This window comes from Dipodomys spectabilis, unplaced genomic scaffold, assembly GCF_019054845.1.
Source record: "Dipodomys spectabilis isolate Male_0828 unplaced genomic scaffold, ASM1905484v1 ptg000201l, whole genome shotgun sequence".
NCBI classification, from domain to species: Eukaryota; Metazoa; Chordata; class Mammalia; order Rodentia; family Heteromyidae; genus Dipodomys; species Dipodomys spectabilis.
In genome coordinates this window covers 2,185,516-2,209,733 of record NW_024870878.1, presented here as the reverse complement: position 1 = coordinate 2,209,733, position 24,218 = coordinate 2,185,516, and the positions used below count along the sequence as shown (strand labels likewise).

Genomic DNA, 24,218 nt, shown 5'->3' with positions numbered 1-24,218 from the left:
GAGGGAAGGGAGGAGAAAGGAAAGGGGAAGAGAAGGAGGAGAAGAGAAGAGGAAAAGGAGAAGGGAGGAGGGGGAGGAGGGAAGAGGGGAAAGAAAAGGAGGAAAAAAATAGAGGGAGGGCAGGAATGGGAGGGGAGCCCCAAACAATGAAGTGATTTAAGAGTAACGTTAGTCAGGCTCATGCCTGTAATCCTAGCTACTCAGAAGGCTGAACCACAGTTCAAGGCCAGATCAGGCAGAAAAGTCCATAAAACTCTTATCTCCAACAAACTACTCAGAAAAGGCCAGAAGTGGCACTGTGGTTGCTCAAGTGGTAGAGTACAAAAAGAAGCTCAGGGACAGTGCCCAGCTCCTGACTTGAAGCCCCAGGACTGACAAAAATAATAATAATAATAAACAATAATGAGTTTGGCCTGGAAAGTGATTCACTATAAATAAAATGGATTGTTTCTCTGAGAAATAATGATGTAGAGAAAAGAAAACTGGTAAAAGAAAATAGCACCTGTAATCCCAGCATGAAGAAGGCTGAGGCAGGAGAATCATGTTTTAAGGACAGCTTGGGTTATAAGGGAACCTGTCTTAAAGAGAGTGGGGGAAAAAAGCAACAATTATTTACTTAGATGGTAAAATGCTTTCATGAAAGCAGTAGAAATGTAAAACAGGGTCAAAGGTTGCCATGCATAATAGTACACAGGGAAAGATAGAGGCCCAGAGAGATGAATGAAACTTTACTTCTTTGGGGAAGTTAGAAGCCTGGAATGGAAGAGGGCCAGGAAGGTGGCTCAGTGGTAGAGTGCTTGCCTTGCATGAGGCCCTGAGTTAGCTTCCTCCGTACCACATAAACAGAAAAAGCCCGAAGTGGAGCTGTGACTCAAGTGGTAGAGTGTTAGCCTTGAGCTGAAGAGCTGAGGGACAGTGCCCAAGCCCAGAGTTCAAGCCCCAAGATCAACAAAAACAAAACAACAACAAAAAAGAAGACTGGAAGAGCTCACTGGTGCTTTTGGCAAAATAAAAGGACTAAAAGAGAAAGGGCATGAGGTAGAGGGCTAAAGAGAAAGGGAGGTTGCTTAAAGACACAAAGTTTAAAAGATTTGATACCAAATGCAGCTGAACCTGAAAATGTAAAGTAGAAATTGGCAGGACTTCACCGAGGCTGTAGCTCAGCTTCCAGTGATCCTAATCCAACAAATTAGGATAAGATTCTTTATTACTAGTGTCCTGAAGTTCTAAAAAAAAAAAAAAAAATTGGTCTCCAGAACATAAAATTAGCTTTAGGCCTTGAATTAATAATATATGAACATCCATACATATAAAATGCCTGACATACAATTAAAAAAACACAAAACCTTGGGAAGGGTAAACAAAGGAGGAGGCTACAATGCTTGATAAGAAATGTACTCACTATCTTGCCCATGTAATTGTAACCCCTCTGTACAGTATTTTCACAATAAAAAAAAACAAACACAAAACCTGACCAAAAAAATGAAATGAATAAAAACCAGCAGAAATGACAATAGGGGGAATACAGAGACCCTAGGTGCCAGAACTTTAGACAAGACTTTTCAGCTATTCTTACCATGTTCTAAGACACCAAAAACAAGATTGAGAATTACAGCTAAGATCTAGACAAAAATTAAAACCAATTTTAAATTATAAAACTCAAAACTGTAGGGGCTGGGAAGGTGGCTCAGTGGTAGAGTGCTTGCCTCGTATGTATGAGGCCCTGGTTTGGATTCTTCAGCACCCCAGAAACAGAAAAAGCTGGAGGTGGCACTGTGGCTCAAGTGGTAGAGCACTAGCATTGAGCTGAAGGGCTGAGGGACAGCGCCCAGGCTGGGAGTTCAAGCCTATGACCAGGAAAAAAAAACTCAAAACCACAATAACAGAAAACAACAAAGTCAACTGATGGACTGGTAGATTGACAGAGCTGAAGAAACTGTAAGAAAGATGAATCACAAGAAAATCATTAAATGAGGATTATAGAGGATACAGAGACAATGTGTTAAGACTTTTGGGGTACTACAGAAAAGAAAAATTGGGCAAAACCAACATTAATTATTTTAACATTTAAAGTCTAGGAACTTTCCAAAATTGATACAAGAAATTTAAATACAGATTCAACGAATTTCACCTGTAATATTAACTACTCATGAAAGTGAGATCTGAGGATCATAGTTTGAAGAAATCTGTCAGCCTAGGCAAGAAGATCTGAGACTTTTACCTCCAATAAGCACCAAAAAGCCAAAAGTGGACCTGTGGCTAGCCTTCAGCAAAAGTAAAATTTTAAAAAGCTCAAGGATAATGCCAAGACCGGAAGTTAAAGCCTCAGGTCAAGCACACAGACGGAAAAAAAGAATTTACATAGAAGTAAATAATAATAAAATTTCTGAAAACCAGATTCAATAAAAAAGCTCAAAATTAATCAGAAAAAAGTAGACTATAAAAAAAGTAGGATATAATTTCTAAAATTATGAAAGAAACTACTCTCAGTGAGCCTATTATATAAACATTCATTAAAAAAAAAAAGTTGGAGGAGGCTACAATGCTTGATAAGAAATGTACTCATTATCTTGCCCAGGTAATTGTAACCCCTCTGTACAGTATTTTCACAATAAAAAAAAAAAGTTGAGCTGGGCACGCCAGTGGCTCACACCTGTGATAGCTACTCAGGAGGCTGAGATTTGACAATCGTGGTTCAAAGCCAACCCAGACAGCAAAGTCCCTGTGAGACTCTATATCCAATTAACAACTCAAAAACTAGAAGTGGAGCTGTGGCTCAAGTGGTAAAGTGCTAGCCTTGAGCAGAAAAGCTCAGGGACAGCTCTCAGACCCTGAGTTCAAACCCATGACTGCCCCTCCCTCCCCCCCCCAAAAAAAAGTTGACACTGAGCATGGCAGTGGTGCATGTCTGTATTCTTAGCATGGAAGCAGAGACAGGATGATTCCCATTTCAAAGCCTGTAAAAAAAATTCACGAATAACTGGGTGCCAGTGGTTTCCGTCTGTAATCCTAGCTGTTCAGGGCTGGGATCCAAAGATCACAGCTCAAAACCAGCTGGGGCAGGAATGTCCCTGAGACTTGAATTTCCAATTAACCACCCACCCCCACCCATCCCCACCCACCCCCCTCACGCTCACAGGGCTGGGAAGGTAGCTCAGTGGTAGAGTGCTTGCTTGCATGCATTAGGCCCTGGGTTTGATTCCTCAGCACCACATAAGCAGCAAGTGGCAGATCACCAGCCTTGAGCTGAAGAGCTGAGGGACAGCGCCCAGGCCCAGAGTTCAGGGCCCATGACCAACAACACACACACACACACACACACAAATTCATGAATGAATGAATTCATTTTCTATTTAGACCAGGAAACTCAAATATATTAATTGCATTGAGTATAAGTGGATCAAATATTCCAATTAAAAGACGATATTTTACTAAGTTAAAAAATACATCTAGTATATGGGTAACAAACTAAGTAAAATATTGCTAGAAATAAAGAAGGAAAGTATTTTATTTCAGAAAGATACAGCAAGTTCGAAATTATTAATTACAAGGAGAAAAAAAGTATCAGAAATTACAGCTGGGTGTGTGGGTGTGTGTGCCTGAGTGTGAGTGTGTGTGGGATGTCAAGGGTTGGGATAGAAGGAAGGAGAGGGGAAGGGAAAACTAAAATACTACTGGATGCAACCAATTTAAAAAGAATTAAATCTAGTAAATGTGAAATCTTACTATCTGACCCAAACATAAAGATCAATATAAGACAAAATATGTAAGAATGATAAGAGAGAAATCCACAGATTCATGCGTAGAAGTACTTGATTTATGAGAGTCAAGCAGAAGGGAAATGGACAATCTTGATAATGAAGGGTTTAGACTGGATATCAATATAGAACAAACAGCATTTTCAAAAGACATCAGTAAATAGAGTAAGAGGTTAGGAATGTGGTTCTAAGTAGTGCATGCATGTGTATAGCATGCTAGAGGCCCTGGGGTCAATCCTCAGTATCCAAGAAAACAAACAGCCAAAGCAGTGCAAAGACAACCCACAGAGAGAACATTATCTTAATAACCTCAAACTGGAAAAAACTCAAATATCTATTGGCAAAACAGGTTGTAATTTATTCTCACAATACAACAATGGAAACAAATTGCATCTATATTGAACACAAACAACTCTCAAAAACATGTTCAGACTGGACACTGGTGGCTCACACCTGCAATCTTAGCTACTCAGGAGGTTGACATCTAAGGAGCAAAGTTTGAAGCCAGTCCAGGAAGGAAAGACTATGAGACTTTTATCTCCACTTAACTACCAAAAAGCCAAAAGTAGAGCTGTGGCTCAAGTAGTAGAACACCAGACTTAAGCAAAAAGTCCAAGGACAAGTCCAGGCACTGAGTTCAAGCCCCGGGACAGACTTAGTTAAACAGATCAAATACTTAAGAATACATACTGAATGATCTCATTTGCAAGAGTTTGAAAAAAAAAACAAACAGGAAAGTGAGGAAACCTGGTTGGCAAAACTATAAAGGCAAGGAGTAATTCCTTTAAGTCAGGCCAATACTTACTTCTAGAGAAGAGAAAGAAGATACCGCCATGTTCTTATTCTTGGTGATTGTGCAAGTAGAGTACACTATTTTCTTTTGTTATTTTAAATTGTAAAAGGCTCACCAGACGTTGGTGGCTCATGCCTGTAATCCTAGCTGAGATCTGAGGATCATGGTTTAAAGCCACCAGGCAGGAAAGGCTGTGAGACTCTCATCTCCAATAAACCAATAAAGCCAGAAATGGCACTGTGGCTCAAGTGGCACAGCACTAGCCTTGAGCAAAAGAAGCTCAGGAACAGTGCCCAGGCCTCGAGTTCAAGCCCTAGGACCAGCCAAAAAAAAAAAAAAAGACCATCTTTACTGTTCAAATATCATCACATCCTTATCTTCTGAAATCATCACAATGTTCAAATAATTAACTTTATTGATAAACAAACTATGATAACTAATTAAAGCCTAAGCAAGTTTGAGGGTTTTCTGTTGTTCATGGGGCTTGAACTCTGGGCCTGAGCACTGTGCCTCAGCTCTTCAGCTCAAGGCCAGCACTCTACCACTTGAGCCACAGCGCCACTTCTGGTTTTCTGGTGATTAATTGGAGGTAAGAGTCTCATGGACTTCCCAGCTGGGCTGGCTTTGAATCGAGATCCTCAGGTCTCAGCCTCCTGGATAGCTAGGATTCCAGGTGTGAGGCACGGGCACCCGGCCTGAGCAGGTTTTTTAAAAACATGAATGGGTATGCTACACCTCCACCTCAAAGTCAAGAGTTAAATTAACTTCTGGTGAATTCAAGAGTCCCTGTACTGGCACAAAAATGTAACAGTGAATTAGACACAAATATATATCCACAAAGCAAGTCGCCATTCTTCAACAATCTGAGGAAAGACTAAATGCCCAAGAAATAATGTGAATGATTGGTAAAGGACAGGCTTTTCAAGCAGAACTTGGGTGGCTCATATCTGTAATCATAGCTACTCAAGAAGCTGAGATCTGAGTACCAAGGCTCAAGGTCAGACCAAGCATAAATAAAGTCCACTGTAATCTCCAATTAAGCAACAAAAAAACAGAAGTAGAGGTGAGGCTCCAGTCATACAAATCTGGTATTGAACAAAGCCAAGCAAGAGCAAGAGGCTGTATGTGGAAGTTCTAGTCCTGGCTCAAACAGACAAAAACCCACAACAAAAAAGAATGGACTCTAAGCACCAATGGATCAGCATGAGTTACAAACATCTTCTAACTGAACCCTTGAGAATAGGAATTAGAATTTTGTCATTTCAACTCAGCTTTTTGATTGAGATGGGTCTGGCTTACTTTTACCGAGGGTTGGCCTTTGAACCTAGATCCTCCTTATCGATATCTCCTAAGTAGTTGGAATTTACAGGCGTGAGGCACTCTACCTGGCTCTCTTGAATTTTTTTAGGGAAGGAGGGGCTCCGAATACAAAGATGAAACAAGTTTACTATTGAGAATTTGCACATTATACAAAAAGGCACAAAAAGCTGTTTTGTCTTTTTAACCTTCATAATGATAATCATCATCTTAATCTACAAAGCTTACTCTACCAACTTTAATAATAAGACTATTTCTTCCAAATTGGGTGTATGTACTTTTCTTTCCTTTTGCTTAGGATCAGCTGTTTCCTCTTCTCTCTCATTCCCTCCCTCCCAATCACTCCCCTTGAGTTGCTTAGTTCATTTTCATCAGTGTCCAGTATAGCTGTTGGGCCCCTCTGCTATATTTTTTCACCCGCTTTCCACTGATTCTGTGCCCTCCTTCCAGCTTCCCTCTCAGATGTGCACATGTACAAACCATATATGAGGTAAAGGATATAGTCTTCTAGGGCTGGGAAGGTGGCTCAGTGGTAGAGCACTTGCCTTGCACGCATGAGGCCCTGGGTTCGATTCCTCGGCACCACATAAGCAAAAAGAAAAAAGCCGGAAGTGGTGCTGTGGTTCAAGTAGTAGAACACTAGCCTTGAGCTGAAGAGCTGAGGGACAGTGCCCAGGCCCAGAGTTCAGGCCCCACGACTGGACCCCCCCCCCAAAAAAAAGAATATAGTCATCTAAAAACAATAAGATAAATTAAGAAGTCCTTAGTTTTCTTGTCTTAAGGATACTTTTCAGTCTGTATATTATTTTATGCACATATGAAGAGGTGCTTGGGTATTACAACTTAGTGTTACTCTCCCAGGACTGTCCTCTTTTGGTTTCACTGAGTATGGGTATCTTTAGTTCTGTATACTTTGTCCAATCTCATTGCATTTTGAATCTAACATCTGCATATCAGGGAGACCATGCGTTATTTCTCTCTCTGATCTTGGCTTATCTCACTCAACATGATTTCTTCTTCTAGTTCTTCTAGTTCCATCCATTTCCTTTCTAATGGCTGTGTAAAATTCCATTGTATATAGGTACCACAATTTTTAGATCCATTCATCCGTAGTGGGGTATCTGGGTTGTTTCTATATCTTGGCTATTGTAAACAGAGCAGCAATGAACAAGAAGTGCAGGTGTTCTTGCCCTGGGTCCTGTTGCTCAGGGTAGATACCTAAGAGTGGTATGGCTGGGTTGTAGGTTATGTCTATGTTTAGGGAGAAGGGGCTCAGAATACAAAGACAAAACAAGTTTAGTATTTAGAATTTGCACACTATACAAAAAGGCATAAAAAGCTGTTTTGTCTTTTTTAAAAAGTAGAAAATGTAAAATGGCAGTCTCTGCAGTTATACCCTACAGTCATTGTCACATTTGATACACATTGGTTCACCATATATTATTTTCTGCACAAAACTACTTCCTTTTAAAGAAAATATTCATATTAGGTTGTGTGTGCTTATTTACTGTGCACCCTGGTACTGGAACTTTAACTCAATGCCTTCCAATCTCCCTTGGCATTTTCCCCTCTATCACTTGAGCAACAACCACCACTTCCTAATGTCAAGCTTATTTTTAAGCAGCTCCTAGGGCTTTAACTGAGGGCCTGGGCTCTACCACTTGAGCCCCAGCTTCATCCAGTTTTGTTGAGTAGTTTATTGGAGAAAAGAGTCTCAAGGACTTTCCTGCCTGGGCTGGCTCCAAACCATGATCCTTAGATCTTAGCCTCCTGAATAACTAGTATTACAGGCATGAGCCTCCAGTGCCTGGCTTATCAAGTTTTTAATAGTGAGAAAGATAATGTAAACAAGAGTGAGGAGAAATTTACAGGCAAACAGTAAATATTAGAAAACACCATGACAGAGGAAGGAAAAAGCAAAGAACTTGAAATAACCCTTGCCAATCCATGTAACCTTCAACCCTTGGCCTCTGCTGACTCCCTTTTCGGGTAAGGGTAAGAATGCCTACTTTACCAGACTGTTGCTACAGTTTTGTTTTGTTTTTCCTCTACTTGCCTATTAAGAGTCACTTGGGAACCTCTGAAACTCAACATCACATGTGAGAACACTTTGTAGAGTACTACTATCCACATTATGTTTACTGCTACAATTTAATGTCTAGCACAGAACCACACAATAGGTTAATTCTAGTTGTATGAATAACAAATTTTTAAAAGTGAGTTTTCTAACCTTTTCATAAAAAAATTAGTTATATCTAAATGACTTCATTTAAAAAAGAAATCAACTATAACTCATTGATAGAAGGCTTCTGTATCATTAATGTGCATGGCCCATGCAAAATAATTGAAATAAAATCCCATGGTAGAAGTAATTATGACCTGTACTAGATACAAAGAACTGGGTCCTATTCCTATCTCAATGCAGCTACCCCGTCTACTTTCCATCTTAAGCCATAAACCAAGGTACAGTATACCAAATATAATTAAGTTTCACAGCAACCTAGTTTATCTCACTGAAGAACAGCTCACAAAAATTGAATTACTGGCAATTTACAATTCTCTCTTAACTGGCCCCTCCACAGCAACTACAATTACTGTACAAAAATTTACCTGTAACTTTTGTCACTTCAAGAAAGAGTACTTTTATCTCTATAGCTCATTTGAAGACAATTTAAAATAGTAAGAGGAAACAGATGATACTAAGCAAAAGAAATGTACATATCACCTGATTTGTAAGAAATAGTTTTATTGTTAAAGTTCAGAGAGTTTATAAGCTTTGTAGATTAAGATGATAGTGATCATTATGAAGGCTAAAATGTGCTTGTGACTTTAGCAAAGTATAACTATGTAACAGTACTATGAAACTTTATATAGTCACTTAACCTCAATAAAGAAATATTTGGAAGTGGGAGCCAGTGGCTCAGGCCTGTAATCCTAGCTACTCAGGAGACTGAGATCTTAGAATTGTGGCCCAAAGCCAGCCTGGGCAGGAAAGCCTATGAGACTCCTATCTCCAATAAACCATTCAGAAAATTGGAAATGGTGCTGTGGCTCAAGTGGTAGAACACTAGCCTTAAGCTGAAGAGCTGAGGGACAGCAAGCAGGCCAGATTTCAAGTCCCACAACCAACCCCCCCCCCCGAAAAAAACATATTATATATATATAATATATATTATATATATATACACACACTATATTTGGAGAAAAAAAATAGTACCAACTTTGTGTGTGCTGGTCCTAGGGCTTGATCACAGGGCCTGGGTGCTGCCCCTGAGCTCTTTTGCTCAAGACTAGTACTCTACCACTTGAGCCACAGCTTCACTTTTAGTGGTAAATTGGAGGTTAAGAGTCTCTAAGATCTGTCTGCCTGGGCTGGCTTTGAACTATGATCCTCAGATCTCAGTCTCTTGGGTAGCTAGGGTTACAGGTGTGAGCCACAGGCACTAGGCAGTACGTGCTATATATTTTTTTTTAATTTAGTATGTGCTATTTTAATTCTGTACCTATCTAGAAGGATGAACACCATGAAAATGTTTATAGTGATATTTCCCTAGATGATATGACTTTGGCTTAACTTTCACTTGTTTGTATTTTTTAAAATTTCTTACCATGTGAATACATAGCCTACAGACTTTTTCTTCTGTTATTCTAAAATGAAAAGTGCAAGTCAGGTATGGGGACACACACTTGTAATCTCAGCACTCAAGAGACACAAGAAAATCACAAGTTCAGCCTGAGCTATACTGTGAGTATAGTTTGTTTGAGACAGAATCTCAGAAACAAAAATAAGAAAGCTTGAGAATTCACAGAGTGAATAATACAAACTATCTTGAAAAATTATGTTTCCAATTTCTTTTCTCTTGCCAGTCTGGGGCTTGAACTCAGCACCTGGGCACTGTCCTTGAGCCTCTTGGTGCTCAAGGCTAGCACTGTACCACTTGAGCCACAGCATCACTTCTAGCCTTTTCTGTTTATGTGGTACTGAGGAATGGAATAGGACTTCCTGCATGCTAGGCAAGCACTCTACCACTAAGCCACATTCCCAGCCCTTGTCTTCTTTTCTATAAACAATATCAAACAAGTAAAAAAATGTGATTTTTGTATTTAGGAAAAATAGATAACCATGCTGGAGACATGCCTTGCATGTGTGAAGTCCCAAGTTCAAATGAATTACCACAAAAATGCTAAAAATAAAGAAATAACCTTGTATATGTTACTGCTAAGTATTCAATAGCTTAATAACTTTACTAATACCCATGCTACCTGTGTGCCAATGGCTCACACCTAATAATCCTAGCCACTCAGAAGATCTGAGAATCCTAGTTCCAAGCCAGGCAGAGCAGGAAAAGCCCATTAGCAAAAAGCCAGAAGTGGAGGTATGGCTCAAGAGAAAGAGTCCCCAGCCTTGAGTTAAAAAGCTAAAGGACGGCGCCTAGGTCCTACAAGCCCCAATACTGGCATTAAAAAAAAAAAAATCAGGGAATATGGCTTAGTAGTAGAGTGTTTGCCTAGCATGCACAAAGCCCTGGATTGGATTCCTCAGTACCACATAAACAGAAAAATCTGAAAGTGGCACTGAGGCTCAAGTGGTACAGTGCTAGCCTTAAGCAAAAAAAAGCTCAAAGACAGTGTCTAAGCCATGAGTTCAAGCCCCAGGACTGGCAAAAAAAAAAAAAATGTTTATGTAAGACAGGACACTTGAGCTTCACTGAAGTATTTTACCAACGTTAAACTTCCGCTAAGATCTAAGGCTGAAGGTTCAAAGCCAGACCAGGCAAACGAACCCCAGAGAATCTTATCTCCAATTAGCTAGCAAAAAACTATTAAGTAGAGAAAGTGGTCAGCTGAAGTAATAGAATGTCAACTTTAAGGGGGGGAAAAAAAATCGAAAAGGTTAAGCCCTGAATTCAAACACAAACACACACACAGAGTACAAGACTGTGTAAGAAAGTATCTTTTAGTCTTTACTAAAGTTTTCAGGGTAAAGGGAATAATGTTCATAACCTACTTTTATATCCCTTAGCAAAAATACAATGATAAGAGACTGATACAGCAACTTATTTTTAGCATAGTAATGGGGACTGAACCCAGGGCTCTGTAACATTGATCAACATCTTCCAATCCATCTCCCCCAACCCTGCCATCCTGAACCTATGAAAATAAATCATGAATGTGGGAAATGTTAATGGTGAATGTGAGTAAATGCTATTAGAACTGTTTACACAAAGTTGGCATTATTTATAAGCTTTGTTATTTCTAAATATAAAGGAAAGTCGGGCGCCGGTGGCTCACGCCTGTAATCCTAGCTACTCAGGAGGCTGAGATCTGAGGATCGTGGTTCAAAGCCAGCCAGGGCAGTTAAGTCTGTGAAACTCTTAACCACTATAAAACCGGAAGTGGTGCTGTAGCTCTAGTGGTAGAGCGCTCGCCTTGAGCTGAAGAACTGAGAGACAGAGCTCAGGCCCAGAGTTCCAGAGTTCAAGCCCCACAACCAATAAATAAATAAATATATATATATATATATATATATATATATAGAGAGAGAGAGAGAGAGAGAGAGAGAAATAGAAATAGAAATTAACTGTTAAGAGTAACAGGGAAAAATTAACATTTTTTTCCTTAATTAAAAAAAAAAACAAAAAACACTGAATTGGGGCTAGGAATGTGGCCTAGTAGTAAAGTGCTTGCCTAGAATGCATGAAGCCCTAGGTTCTATTCCTCATTACCATATAAGCAGAAAAAGCCAGAAGTGGTGCTGTGGCTTGAGTAAATGAAGTTCAGGGATAGGCCCTGAGTTCAAGCCGCAGGACTGGCAAAAACAAAAACAAAACAACAAACACTGAAGATCATGCTGGACCAACTTTGAGATAGACTTTATTGGGAAACATATAGTTGTATATTTCTTTTTAACTGCATTGTTATTAACACATGAAAAACTTGAAATCAGTACTGTCTAGCAGAAATATAATGTCATCACATATGCACAGTTAAACAGTCTAGTAGCTACATTAGCCTTATTCTTTAAAAAACTGGAGGATTTCACACATATTATTTAGTCAAATGTCTAAAATAATATCTTTTCACTGCAATCAATATAAAAATGGAGATTTCTAGGTTGGGAGTTTGGCTCAAGTGGTAGAGCACCCGCCTAACAAGCAGAAGGCTCTAAGTCCCACTAATACATATAGATAAGATATAAAAAAAAAATAGATGTCAATTTTACCTTTTAATCTGTCTTTAAAATCTAAATGTATTTTAAACTTTACATTGCATCTCACTTCAGAAGCTAAATTTTCATACGAAGTTTAAAAAGTAGGTTCAAGGCTAGGCATTGACTGTAATTTTAGGTACTCAGGAGGCTGAGAACTGAAGAACTCAGTTCAAAGTCACCTCAGACACAAAAGTCTGAGATTCTTATCTCCAATTTACCAACAAAAAGATACAAGTGGAGACTTGGCTCAAGTGATAGAGCACCAGCCTTCAACAAAAAGCCTCAGGACTGAGGGGAGGGAGGGTGAAAGCACCTCAGTTAATCCTATTACAGACTTTTTTTTTTTTGGTTTGATGTGGGGGCTTGAACTCTGCCGAGGCACTGTCCAAGAGCTTTCTCTGCTCAAGGCTAGCACTCTATCACTTTGAGCCACAGTGCCACTTCCTGTTTTTTGGTGATTAATTGGAGAGAAGGGTCTCAGCCTGCCCAGACTTGCTTTGAGCTTTGATCTTCATATCTCAGCTTCCTGAGTAGCTATGATTACAAGCATGAGCCACTGGCACCAGACCCCAACAGACTTTTAAACACAGGACAGAAGTACTGCCAAGGTATTTCTCCCAGGTACATTAAACATCTCCATATCATCTCTCAGAATACGAACACAAAGACTTCTCTCCCTTTGCCTCAGTTGCCATACTTAATTTGGGTTTCCTGAAAATTGGCAAACAAATGGCTCCTACTTTCAGATGTGGCAGAACAAATTCAAGTTCTGACTCAGAAGACTAATATCCACTATGGAGGGTGAAGGATTTTTGTGCACATATTCTTGTGATTCCAAAATGGGAGCAAGCACACAAGAGAACTTGCCTTGGATTGAAGAGAGGAAAGGAAGTGACCCTGAGAGGTGGGGTTTTCTTTTTAAACAGGTGTGAGAGATTAATTTAGTCAACACCAAACAACACTAAAGATCCTCCAATCAATAATTCTGTGCCAAGCAGCTTGACAGGGATTTGGCTAGAATCCCCTTGGCTAATCTCAGTAAGGGCCTTCCCAAAGACATCCTGATTTAGGCCATTCTCATCTAAATTAAGGCTTAAGCAATCCTTTGCTTGACAACAAATTAAATTATATACAGTGAATTCTGCCAGCTAAGAAAAAGAAAAGGCTCTTGAAAAATAACTTGTATGACAAAAACATACTTTCAAAGAACAGGCATTACTGACCATAAAATAGCATCTTAAAAGCAGTTTGCAGAAATGTTTACATCTTAAATTGTTCAGCAGACTTCAACAGAAGAGTGTGTGGCTATCAAATTTAATCCACAACAACTAACTGGTATTGTTTTCTGTAGGCATGTGTAGTAACACATTCTTTAAAAAAAGTCCTTTGTTAGGAATTAACTGTGCCTCACTGGAAAATGAAGTAAGGTCTGATCTATGAAGATGAAGTTCTATCATACAGATAGAATCCTTTTCCAAAACCTTCCCCCCCACCCCACCCCACTCCTCCCTTCCCATCCCTCCGACAGAGCCATTTTCCTGCGACATCTTACCAGGGATCACAAACACAGCCCTACCCACTGTGTGGAACCTGAAATAATCTGTCTAAAAGCCCGCGTATATAAACATTAACTACTTCCACTGAAAATTTAACTCTTCCACCACCCGCACTCTCCAAGTCACACAGCTTTAAGCCGGATGATCATAAAGGTTTATGGAGTTTGGTCTGAGGGGGGTTTTTCCCTCCCTTATTAGATGTATTTTACCGGTGGAAATAGTTATCCATTTTGCATAAATGAACACATCCTAAACTGGGCTTTATTTTTTTTTTTCATTGTAAAGTTGTCAGGCGATGGCGATTTAATCAAATCCAGATGCCTGTCTCCCTGAAACCTGGCTCCACACGCAGAAAAACCAACAGTGATGTTTAAAGAGAGCGAATCGCCGCAAAAAAGGAACTACACCAGAAACACACATTCCGGGCCAACAGTCCAAGCACGATCCCGAGAGTTTCCCAGGTCTTCCCGGAGGCCCCCCGGGGGAGAGTGCGGTGCCGACCCCGGCAGGACCCGATCTGGCGCCCGACCCCCGCCACCCAAGCCTTCCCCAGCCGCCTGAACTCCCGCCAACCGCCCGGGCGCCGGGCCACCTCGCCACCCCGCGGCACAAAGATGTTTACCGGGGGGCGGAAGGGGGGGGGGTCACCGCTGCAGAGATCCGGACGCCCAAGAAGTACGGCCGAGAAGGCAGTTTTCACGACGGATTCGGGGATACCTGTCCTCCCGGCTGAGCCCTCCCCCACCCCACCTCCCCCAAAAGGGCTAGCACCGGAGACACCGCTCCCCATTTCATCCGACCCGGGCCGCGGCCCAGGCGGAGGCGGGGAGGCAGGCACCCCGCCGCGTTGGGCTCGCCGCGGGCCGGAGCTCCGGCTGCAACCCCTCCGGCGCCGGCCCACCTGGCCCCCATCGCCGGCGGCAGGTGGAAGCCGGAAAGCAAGGCCCGGCCGCCGCGGGAGACAGCGAGAGGGTCCCGGCGGGCCTCCCCTCGACCCCCCAGGAGGGAAGGCAGCAACCCGAACGCCCGCGGGGCCGCAGGGAGCACCGGGCAGCATCGTCCCCGGGGAGGGCAGGGCGGGAGTCAGGGCGACTCGGAGGTCCCCGGAGGATGCGGCGGCGCCTGAGGGCGGGCTGGGGGCCGGGTCGGCCGAGGCTGCCCGCCGCCCCCCGCACCCCATCGCAGCCCGCAGCCCCCGACGCCTTTCATTTGGCCTCTGCGGCGACGGAGGCAGCCCGACCTCCAGCACTAGCACTGCGCCAAGCAGGGGCGGGAGGGGGAGGGCGCGCTAGCCCAGCCGCAGCGCCGGACCCCGCCGCGCCGCGCCCCCAGCCCCGCCGGCCGCAGATCCCGCGGATCGCAGGCCGCGCTGCCCCAGCGGTCAGAGGAGACGGCGCTCCGGCGTCCGCCCGGTCCTCACCTCGATGTAGCCCGCCAGCGCCGCAGCAGGCGCCGTGAGTCCGAGAAGCAGCAGGATCAGGAGTTTGCCCGTGGCCGCAGCGGCCGCGGTCCCAGTGGCCCCCATCCCTAGCTGGGTCGCTCTAATGCTGGGATCCGAAGCTCACCCCACTACACACAGACAGGAGAGCAGAGACGCGGCTCACACCGCGACCCAGAAGCATCTGAAGCCCGTTCACCGCCGCCCCGGGGGTTTTACACCAACCGGAACTGACTTCACAAAACCACGCCCTCTGTCTAAGACACCCAATGCCGGCCCGTAGAACTGTCCCAAGACACCGCCCATTGATCAGCCGAGGCCCAATCGGAACATGGAAGAGCTTTCTCCGCCCGCCGGCCTTGCCGCGCGCCCCCCCTCCCGGCCCGCCCCCAGCCGTCGCCGACCCCGCCCCCGCCCTGGACCCTGCGGTCGCGAGGCGCGGGGTGCGCGCGGGGTGGGCGGTGTGCCGCGGCACCGTGGGGGCGGACGCACACGCGCAGTTATCTGTCAGACTGGCGCGGGTACCACCCGCCTGCAGCCTTCAGATGCTGGCACACCCCGATCTCCCGCCCCTTCGGGGTATTTTTTCAGAATCCTTGGGTCCCGCCCTTTTGGAGAGGAGGAGAAAACGAGTCTTAATTGAAAACAAGATAAACGGTTAGGCGCCTGGAACCGATGACCGAGGAGGGGGATTAATCAGGCAGCCTTTCTGCTCCGGGGACCCCAGCACGGGATGCTCCCCACCCCCAAACTGCTTCGCCCTTCCCCCGTCCCTGAACCTTCGCTCTTGACCACTGGTCCTTAGGCTTCATCCTTACTCGTTCTTGGCCGCAACCCAGGCCTGGAAATCAGGGGTGTGAGACCCAGAGCTGAAAGACCAGGCCCATTTCCTCCTGTGTTTTAGGAAACAAATCCCGATTTTATTTTCTTCCATTTAAGATAACTAGCAAAGAGACCTGCTTTTTCTCTTTTTTTCTGGCTACCCTGTATTTCCACTCATTGGGAAAGCTGTCTGCTGCCCGTGTCACAACTAGCACCCGGAGGGTGGTGCCTGGCCATCAGAGGGCTTCCCTGGCTTTGTGTCCTTTCAGTAGCGTCTTGTTTATGTACACCTGCAGAGACCTGGACTAGTTTCTTTGGGTTCAACTAATAAGAGAATAGGGTCTTTATCCCCAGGAAACTTGACATGGACCACTCAGTGAACCGAGCGAGACATTAAGAGCCCCAGTATTTTTCTGTCATATTCTGCGCCTTGCTTCTACGTGAGCAGTTCCCTGTGGTTAAACTGGCTCTGCCTCATTCTCTCAGAGACTATGGGCACCTTTCCATCACTCAGCCTTTCCTAATACTGTTCCATGCCTGCAGAGCCAACCTTCAGTATCTACCTATGCAAACATTTTCACTGTTCTCTCCTCATGTAGATGTCCTTCCATCCACTTCAGAACACTCAGAGGGCTGTTTCCCTTGGTGACACTCCCTCCCTTTTTATTATTACTTATTATACCACTGACCAGACTTGGGTGTGTCAGGCTGCAGCACCTCTCACAGTGGAGGCCTCAGCAAATGTTTGTTCAGTGTCCTGGCTGTTAGTCCTAGTTCTGAAACTGGTTTGAGTTTAGCTCTGAATTTTGACACCTCCCACCCACAATTTTTTTTTTTGTTTGTTTGTGAACAGATGTCATGAAGTAATTAGGTTTAGATGAGGTCACACTGGAGCTCATCATGAGATTAGTGCCTTTATAAGTAGAGACAAAGACAACACCAGAGAAGTATTCTTTGTCCCATTCCTTTCCTTTTCTTCCTTTCTCCCATTCTCCCTCCTCTGTCTCTCCATTCTCTCTCCCTTCTGTCTACAGGCTAGATAGTTTGCTATCACTGAGCAACCAAAGCATCACCTTGATCTTGAATTTCCCAACCTTCAGAACTGTGAGAAATGAATTCCTGTTGTTTAAACCACCTGATATATAGTATTTTGTTATAGCAAATGAAGCTGACTAACACAGTCTAATAACAATAGCCGAATTTCTTCATTGCTTAGGACTTCCTTCTCTATTAAATGTGACTATAGAAGCATATTTCATTTCACCAAGTTATATGAGTTAATGAAAAGTGAATTTGCAAAAGTGAAAAGCAGCCAGGTGCCAGTGGCTCTAGAATCCTAGATACTCAGGCTGAGATATGAGGATCAAAGTTCCATGCCAGCCCAGGCAGGAAAGTCTGTGAGAATCTTATCTCCAACCACCAGACAACTGGAAATAGCACTGTGGCTCAAAGTGCTAGCCTTGAGCAAAAGAGCTCAGAGGCAGTGCCCAGAGTGCCCAGACTCTGAGTTCAAGCCCCGTGATCACCAACAACAAAAAGAATGTTATTTTCTGCTGGACATGGGTAGCTCAAGCCTATAATTCTAGTTACTCAGGCTGAGATCTGAGGATTGCAGTTTGAAGCCAGCCCAGACAGGAACTAAATCTGTGAGACTTAACTCCAAAAAGCCACCAGGAAGAAAGGAAAGAAAGAAAGAAAGAAAGAAAGAAAGAAAGAAAGGAAGGAAGGAAGGAAGGAAGGAAGGAAGGAAGGAAGGAAGGAAGGAAGGAGAGAGAGAGAGAGAAGAAAGAAAGAAAAAAGAAAAACAACCCTTAAGTGGAGCTGAGGGGCAAGTTGTTGTAAGCCACCTAGTCTGATTGAAAAAGCTAAGGGCCAGAATCAAGGTCCTGAGTTCAAGCCACACACACACACACACACAAACAAACAAGTATGGCATGTTCATTTTAGTAAATTTTCTATCCTAAAATTAATAAAGCCCTACAAATCTTCTTTCTGAACAACAGTCTTAAGAATCAAGTATAGGTGCTGGGAAGGTGGCTCAGTGGTAGAGTGCTTGCCTTGCATGCATGAGGCCCTCGGTTCGATTCCTCAGCACCACATAAGCAGAGAAAGCCAGAAGTAGGGCTGAGGCTCAAGTGGTAGAGCACTAGTCTGCAGCTGAAGAGCTGGGGGACAGAAGAGCTAGACCCAGAGTTCAGGCCCCACAACCCACAACAACAACAACAAAAAAAGAATGAAGTATACTTCTAAAACATTATCTTCCATGTGTACTTAGCATATGTGCATCTATTTTTTTTCCAGGGAAGCAAAATTCATGTTCCTCTCTCTATATATATATGAGCTGCATTCTCCATTTGTTTGCACAAATTTATGTAATGCTGTGCATAACATAGAGAGATAAACTGACTAGGATAGTTGCTCCAAAGTCAGGATGCTTTTCAGAATCAACTACAAAGTTGATTTTAAAAAGCACTAGCTTGGCCGGGTACCGGTGGCTACACCTGTAATCCTAGCTACTTAGGAGGCTGAGATCTGAGGATCATGGTTTAAAGCCAGCCTGGGCAGAAAAGTCTATGAGACTCTCATCTCCAATTAACCACTTAGAAAACCAGAAGTGGTGCTGTGGCTCAAGTGGTAGAGGGCTTGCCTTGAGCTGAAGAGCTCAGGGATAACAAGCACCCAGCCCAGAGTTCAAGCCCCATGACCCCTCCCCACCACACACACACACACACACACGCGCGCGCGCGCATGCACACACAAGCTCTAGTTTGGCACTAATGCCTAGTTACTCAGGAGGTTGAGATCTAAGCATGCTAATTGAAAGCCAACCCAGGCAGAAAAGTCCTCAAGAATCTTTTTTTTTTTTTTTTGCTGGTCGTGGAGCTTGAACTCTGGGCCTGGGCACTGTTCTGAGCTCTTCAGCTCAAGGCTAGCACTCTACCACTTGAGCCATAGCACCCACTTCCAGCTTTTTCTGTGTATGTGGTGCTGAGGAATCGAACCCAGGGCCTCATGCATGCAAGGCAAGCGCTCTACCACTGAGCCACCTTCCCAGCCTACCACAAGAATCTTTTCTCCAATTAACCAACTAAAAACCAGAAGTGAAGCTATAGCTCAAATGATAGAGCACCAGCATTGAGTGAAAAAGCCAAGTGGGCGCACACAGGCAGAATAGGAGGAGGTGGAAGAGAAGGAGGAGGAGGAGGAGGAAGAATTAAAAAGAACTCTAACCTCAGGAATTTTGAATCTCTAAAGGCTGGGGTTATCTAAGGGAATCATTATAGTATATTTTTAAAGGTCTTTAAAGAATCCTAATCCACTAGGACTTTCACACACACATATGTGAGAGTGTGTATGTATGATTGGTCATTGAACCCAGGGCCTTGAGCATATTTACAAGGCAAATACTCTACTAGTTGGCTCAAACCCCAGATAGCTAGAACTTTTGACAAACACTGCTTTAACGTAGTAATTACTTAATTCTTGAATATCATGGACAGGAGAAACTTTTTTTTTTGGTTGGCCATGGGGCTTGAACTATGGGCCTAGGTGCTATCCCTGAGCTCTTTTTGCTCAAGGACAGCACTCTACCACTTTGAGCTACAACTCCACTTCCATTTTTTTGGTGGTTATTTGGAGATAAGAATCTTACAGACTTTCCTGCCTGGGCTGGCTTTGAACTGCAATTCTCAGATCTCAGTCTCCTGAGTAGCTAGGATTACAGACTTGAGCCACCAGTGCCCAGCTACAAAAAAACATTTTTAGTTAGAACAACTAACTTAAAATGATCAGGGTTGGGAATGAGATCAGAGAATGTGCTAGCCCAGAGAGACAAATCAGCAAGACTTTTATCTGCAATTAACTAGCAAAAAGCCAGAACTGGAAGAGTTCCAGCTGTGACCAAAACAAAAGACAAGGGAAAGCTCAATGGCCTCAGTTCAATTCAAAATCCAATCCATATAGTAAAACCAAAAGGGTTGGGGGCCTGACTTAACTGATAGAGCACCTACCTAGCAAGCAGGAAGCCCCTGACTTCAAAAATCAGTACTGAAGAAGAAGAAAGAAAAAAAAGGATTTGTACCTTTTTATACTCTGTGACAGTACTGGGGCTTAAATTCAGAGCTTTTGGTTGGCTTTTTCCACTTAAGGCTGGTCCTCTTCCACTTGGGTCATACCTCTATTTCTGGTTTTTGCAGGCTAGTTGGAGAGAAAGAATCTCTCAGATTTGTCTGCCCCATTGACTTCGAACCTGCAATCTTCATATCTCAGCCTTCTAAGAAGCTAGGATTACAGGTGAAGGTGCCTGGCAATATAACTTTGTAAATAATTCCCTACATTGCCCATGTTCCTCTCAAAACAAATTAAAATGGTGAGTACTTTGTAATGAAAAAGTCTTGACTTAATACAGATATTAGAGCTACTAGAAAAGTTCTGTTTAACACAGACGTTGAAACCATTGAAATAAGGGACATAAATGTGAATCCATTATGTGCCTTGAAATATGTTTTCTTCAATCCAGACTGTCTTTTTTCTGCTCACCTTTTTTTTTTTTTTTTTTGGGTCCGGTCTTGGGGCCTGAACTCTGGGCCTGGGTGCTGTCCCTCAGCTCTTTAGCTCAAGGCTAGCGCTCTACCACTTGAGCCACAGCGCCACTTCCAGCTTTTTTCTTTTTGCTTATGTGGTGCTGAGGAATTGAACCCAGGACCTCAAGCATGCAAGGCAAGCATTCTACCACTGAGCCACCTTCCCAGCCCCCTTTTCTGCTCATCTTCAACAAACTCAGCATATAAAACTTTGTTCAGGTGTCATCTGCTCATTGGAATTTTCTATTCTTCTTTCTTCCAGGCTGAATTTGGAGCACCCTTTTTTCCTCCCATTTTGCACACACCTCAATCACAATATTTGTATACTAAATATTATTCTTATATTTGTATCATAAGTTCCTTGAAGGGAGTCTCCTTCCACAACAATACTTGTATTTAGTGGATAATCAAAAATATTTGCTGAGTTGGGGATATAACACCCTGGTGTCAGCATATGCTTAGCAAGTGTGAAGCACTAGGCTCTAGCAGCAGCAACAACAACAACAACAACAACATGTTGAATGAAGGCATCATAAATAAATAAGCTGTACAATCTGGCAGAGAGGACATCTTGTACATGCATACTAGAGCAGGGTCCTGATAGCTCATGCCTGTAAGCCTAGCTACTCCAGGGACCCAGATCTGAAGGTGGTGGTATGAAGCCAGCCCAGGCAGAAAAGTCTTTGCGATTTTTATTTCCAATTAACAATCAAAAGGCCTGAAGTGGAGGTGTGGCTCAATTGGTAGAGAGCTCCAATTTTGAGGGGGGGGGGGTGGAAGAACCTAGCAAAAGCCTGAGACCTTGAGTTCTAGCCCCAGCACCTGTGTGCATGTATTCATGTGTGCGTGTGCCCTTGCGCACGCGCATGCACACACATATACACGCCCAGAATAGTACTAGATGGAAAGTCATAAGTGGCCCAAGAGGAGAACCAAAAATTTTCCAATGTACACAAGAGAAGGAAGTAGATTTCTTCCTCCTGTGTTAAGGACCCCAGGCAAAGATCATAAAAGAGATAAATTACAGGATGTGTATAAGCAGTTTCAGGAAAGAACAAGAGAAATATGGAGGGAAAAAAATAATACAGGTAAAGTACTGGGAAAATACAAAACTGGTAAAGGAATAAGTGAGCATTTCACTTAATTGGGGTGCAGAGCCTGTAATACATAGTTAAGGTAGGATGGTTGGTGGGTTTATCTAAAGAAGCCATAGATAAGAACATAATTAGGGATATTTTGCTGACAAGAATGAATGTGACAACTATATGAGGAATGAACTGGAGCCTGGAGGCGAGGAGGCATCTTGGAGTCTGCTGTGATCATGGACAAAGAGTAAACGTGGGCAGATCTGAGAGTGCAGTGAGATTGAGAAGGAGACTGCAAAGGTAAAATCTATTGTCATGGTCAGTCACTGGCCTGGAGAATCTTCAGACAGAGAGGAGGAGGAAAAAGAAGAACCTCAAGTGTCAAAACAAGTGCCTAAAAGAATGCTGGCAATGATGCTATGAGCAGAAATAAGTAAGACAAGCACTATGGTGATGGGAAAAGTGAAGATGTGAAATCTCAGTGCTATGCATGAAATGCTTAGTAATTACTTAGAGGAGAAACTCAGAGAAACGTTGAAATCAGAATTCAAGCTTGGGGAGTTAGCTGACACCTCACGGCCATAATACTATCTTCTCAGGAGTTTGAGATCTAAGGAGTGCAGTTTGGAGCAAGCCCCAGCAGACAAATTTGTGAGACTCTTATTCCCAATTAACTACCAAAAAGCCAGAAGTGGAGGCATAGTTAAAGTGTTAGAATGCCAGCCTTAAGTTAAAAAAAAAGGGGAGGGGGGGGGGAGCTGGGAAGGTGGCTCAGTGGTAGAGTGTTTGCCTTGCATGCATGAGGCCCTGGGTTTGATTCCTCAGCACCACATAAGCAAAAAGAAAAAAGCCAGAAGTGGCTGTGTGGCTCAAGTGGTAGAGAGCTAGCCTTGAGCTGAAGAGCTGAGGGACAGCGCCCAGGCCCAAAGGTCAAGCCCCACGACTGGACCCCCCCCCCCAAAAAAAGTCAAGCATTGGAAAATTGAGGGGAGAGAGGCATTGGGAAAGCTGGAGGAGAATGATGAAAGAGATGATATTAACCAAAATGCATTGTACTCATAAACTGACATGTTGAATGGTAACCCTCCTGTACAACTACTTGAAGATAATAAAATGCATTTTTTGAAAAAGAATAAAATTCAACTAAGAAAGAGTGCAAGGCTCTGAGTTCAAACTTCAGTACTGGCACAAGAAAAAGGAGGAAAGGGATTGAGAAGTTACCTACCCTATGGTTACTAGTTAAACCTGTACAATAACTAGTGGGCCCTACCCCAGAAAGGCAGAAAGAAACAGAAAGATTATATTCTTTTTCTATCAAATCAATATTTATCACTATACCATAGAGTAGAAAAACTAGAAAAGGTCAAGTTGTATGAGAACAGAGAAAGGATTGCTAAACTTGGAGACCACTGGGGCTAGAAATGTGGCTTAGTGGCAGAGTGCTTGCCTTGCATGCATGAAGCCCTGGGTTTGATTCCTCAGTACCACATAAACAAAAAAAGCTGGAAGTTGTACTGTGGCTCACACGGTAGAGTGCTAGCCTTAAGCAAAAGAAGCTTGGGGACAGTGCTCAGGCTATGAGTTCAAGCCCCAGGGCTGGCAAAACAAAGGCAAAAAACAAACTTGGGAGAACCATTGAACTTGGTCATCAGTAATTTCTTTGTAAGGATAAAAACTACTTGAGAGCTGGGAAGGTAGCTCAATGGTAGAGTGCTTGCCTTGCATGCATGAGGCCCTGGGTTCGATTCCTCAGCACCACATAAGCAAAGAGAAAAAAGCCAGAAGTGGTGCTGTGGCTCAAGTAGTAGAGTGCTAGCCTTGAGCTGAAGAGCTGAGGGACCCCCCCCACAAAAAAAAAAAAACTACTTGAATTAAATGAAAGTTCAAGTAGCTCTTCAGCTAACAAAAGTAACCATTTCTTCCAATATGTTCCCTGTTTTCTTTTTCTTTTTTAGGGGGGGGGGGGTCGGGTCATGGGCCCTGAACTCTGGGCTTGGGCGCTGTCCCTCAGCTCTTCAGCTTAAGGCTAGTACTCTACCACTTGAGCCACAGTGCCACTTCCGGCTTTTTTCTTTTTGCTTATGTGGTGCTGAGGAATCGAACCCAGGGCCTCAGGCATGCAAGGCTCTACCACTGAGCCACCTTCCCAGCCTATCCCTGTTTTCTTTTTGATTTATCAGAAAATAGTCTCGCCAGCACAGCAGCTCAATCCTTAATTCTAGCCACTCAGAAGGCTGAGATATGACGATTGCAGTTCAAAACCAGCCTCAGGTAGAAAAGTCCAAGAGTCTTATCTCCAATTAACCATCAAAATTCCAGAAGTGGAAATGTGGCTCAAGTGATAGAGTTCTATCTTGAGCAGGAAAGCCAGGTGAGAGTGAGAGGCCCTGAGTTCAAGCCTCATGTACTGGGACACGTGCCCCCTGCCCCCCTCCCACAAATAGTCTACTAAGTCACACAACTGACCCATGAAAATATACTAGTGGTTCTCCATTCTTTTTGCTTGTGTTACAATATGACTTTGTGATATTCTGTAACAATTACTCTTCTAATAATAAACAGAGAAGCCATTAAAAAAATGTGACTCATAGCTTTACAGTGGCAGTGTCATAAGCAGTGAGGTTTCCCCAAGGTGTGACTATTGCTAATTAATAA

The 24,218-nt window shown here is 43.3% G+C and overlaps 1 protein-coding gene across 7 annotated transcripts in view; it reads right to left on the bottom strand.

The window, feature by feature from the left end:
• Aplp2 (amyloid beta precursor like protein 2) overlaps positions 1-24,218 on the bottom strand; it is a 101,069-nt gene that overhangs the window by 61,395 nt on the left and 15,456 nt on the right. For 4 of the 7 annotated variants that reach the window (XM_042696183.1, XM_042696186.1, XM_042696188.1 and 1 more), the window contains exon 2: positions 15,056-15,204. In XM_042696183.1, the coding sequence (XP_042552117.1) occupies positions 15,056-15,160 (105 nt within the window). In that variant the 5' untranslated portion in view covers positions 15,161-15,204. Of the gene's footprint in view, positions 1-15,055; positions 15,272-17,800; positions 17,823-24,218 lie in introns of those variants that run through there. The other 3 variants (XM_042696185.1, XM_042696187.1, XM_042696184.1) reach the window with 3 other exon arrangements.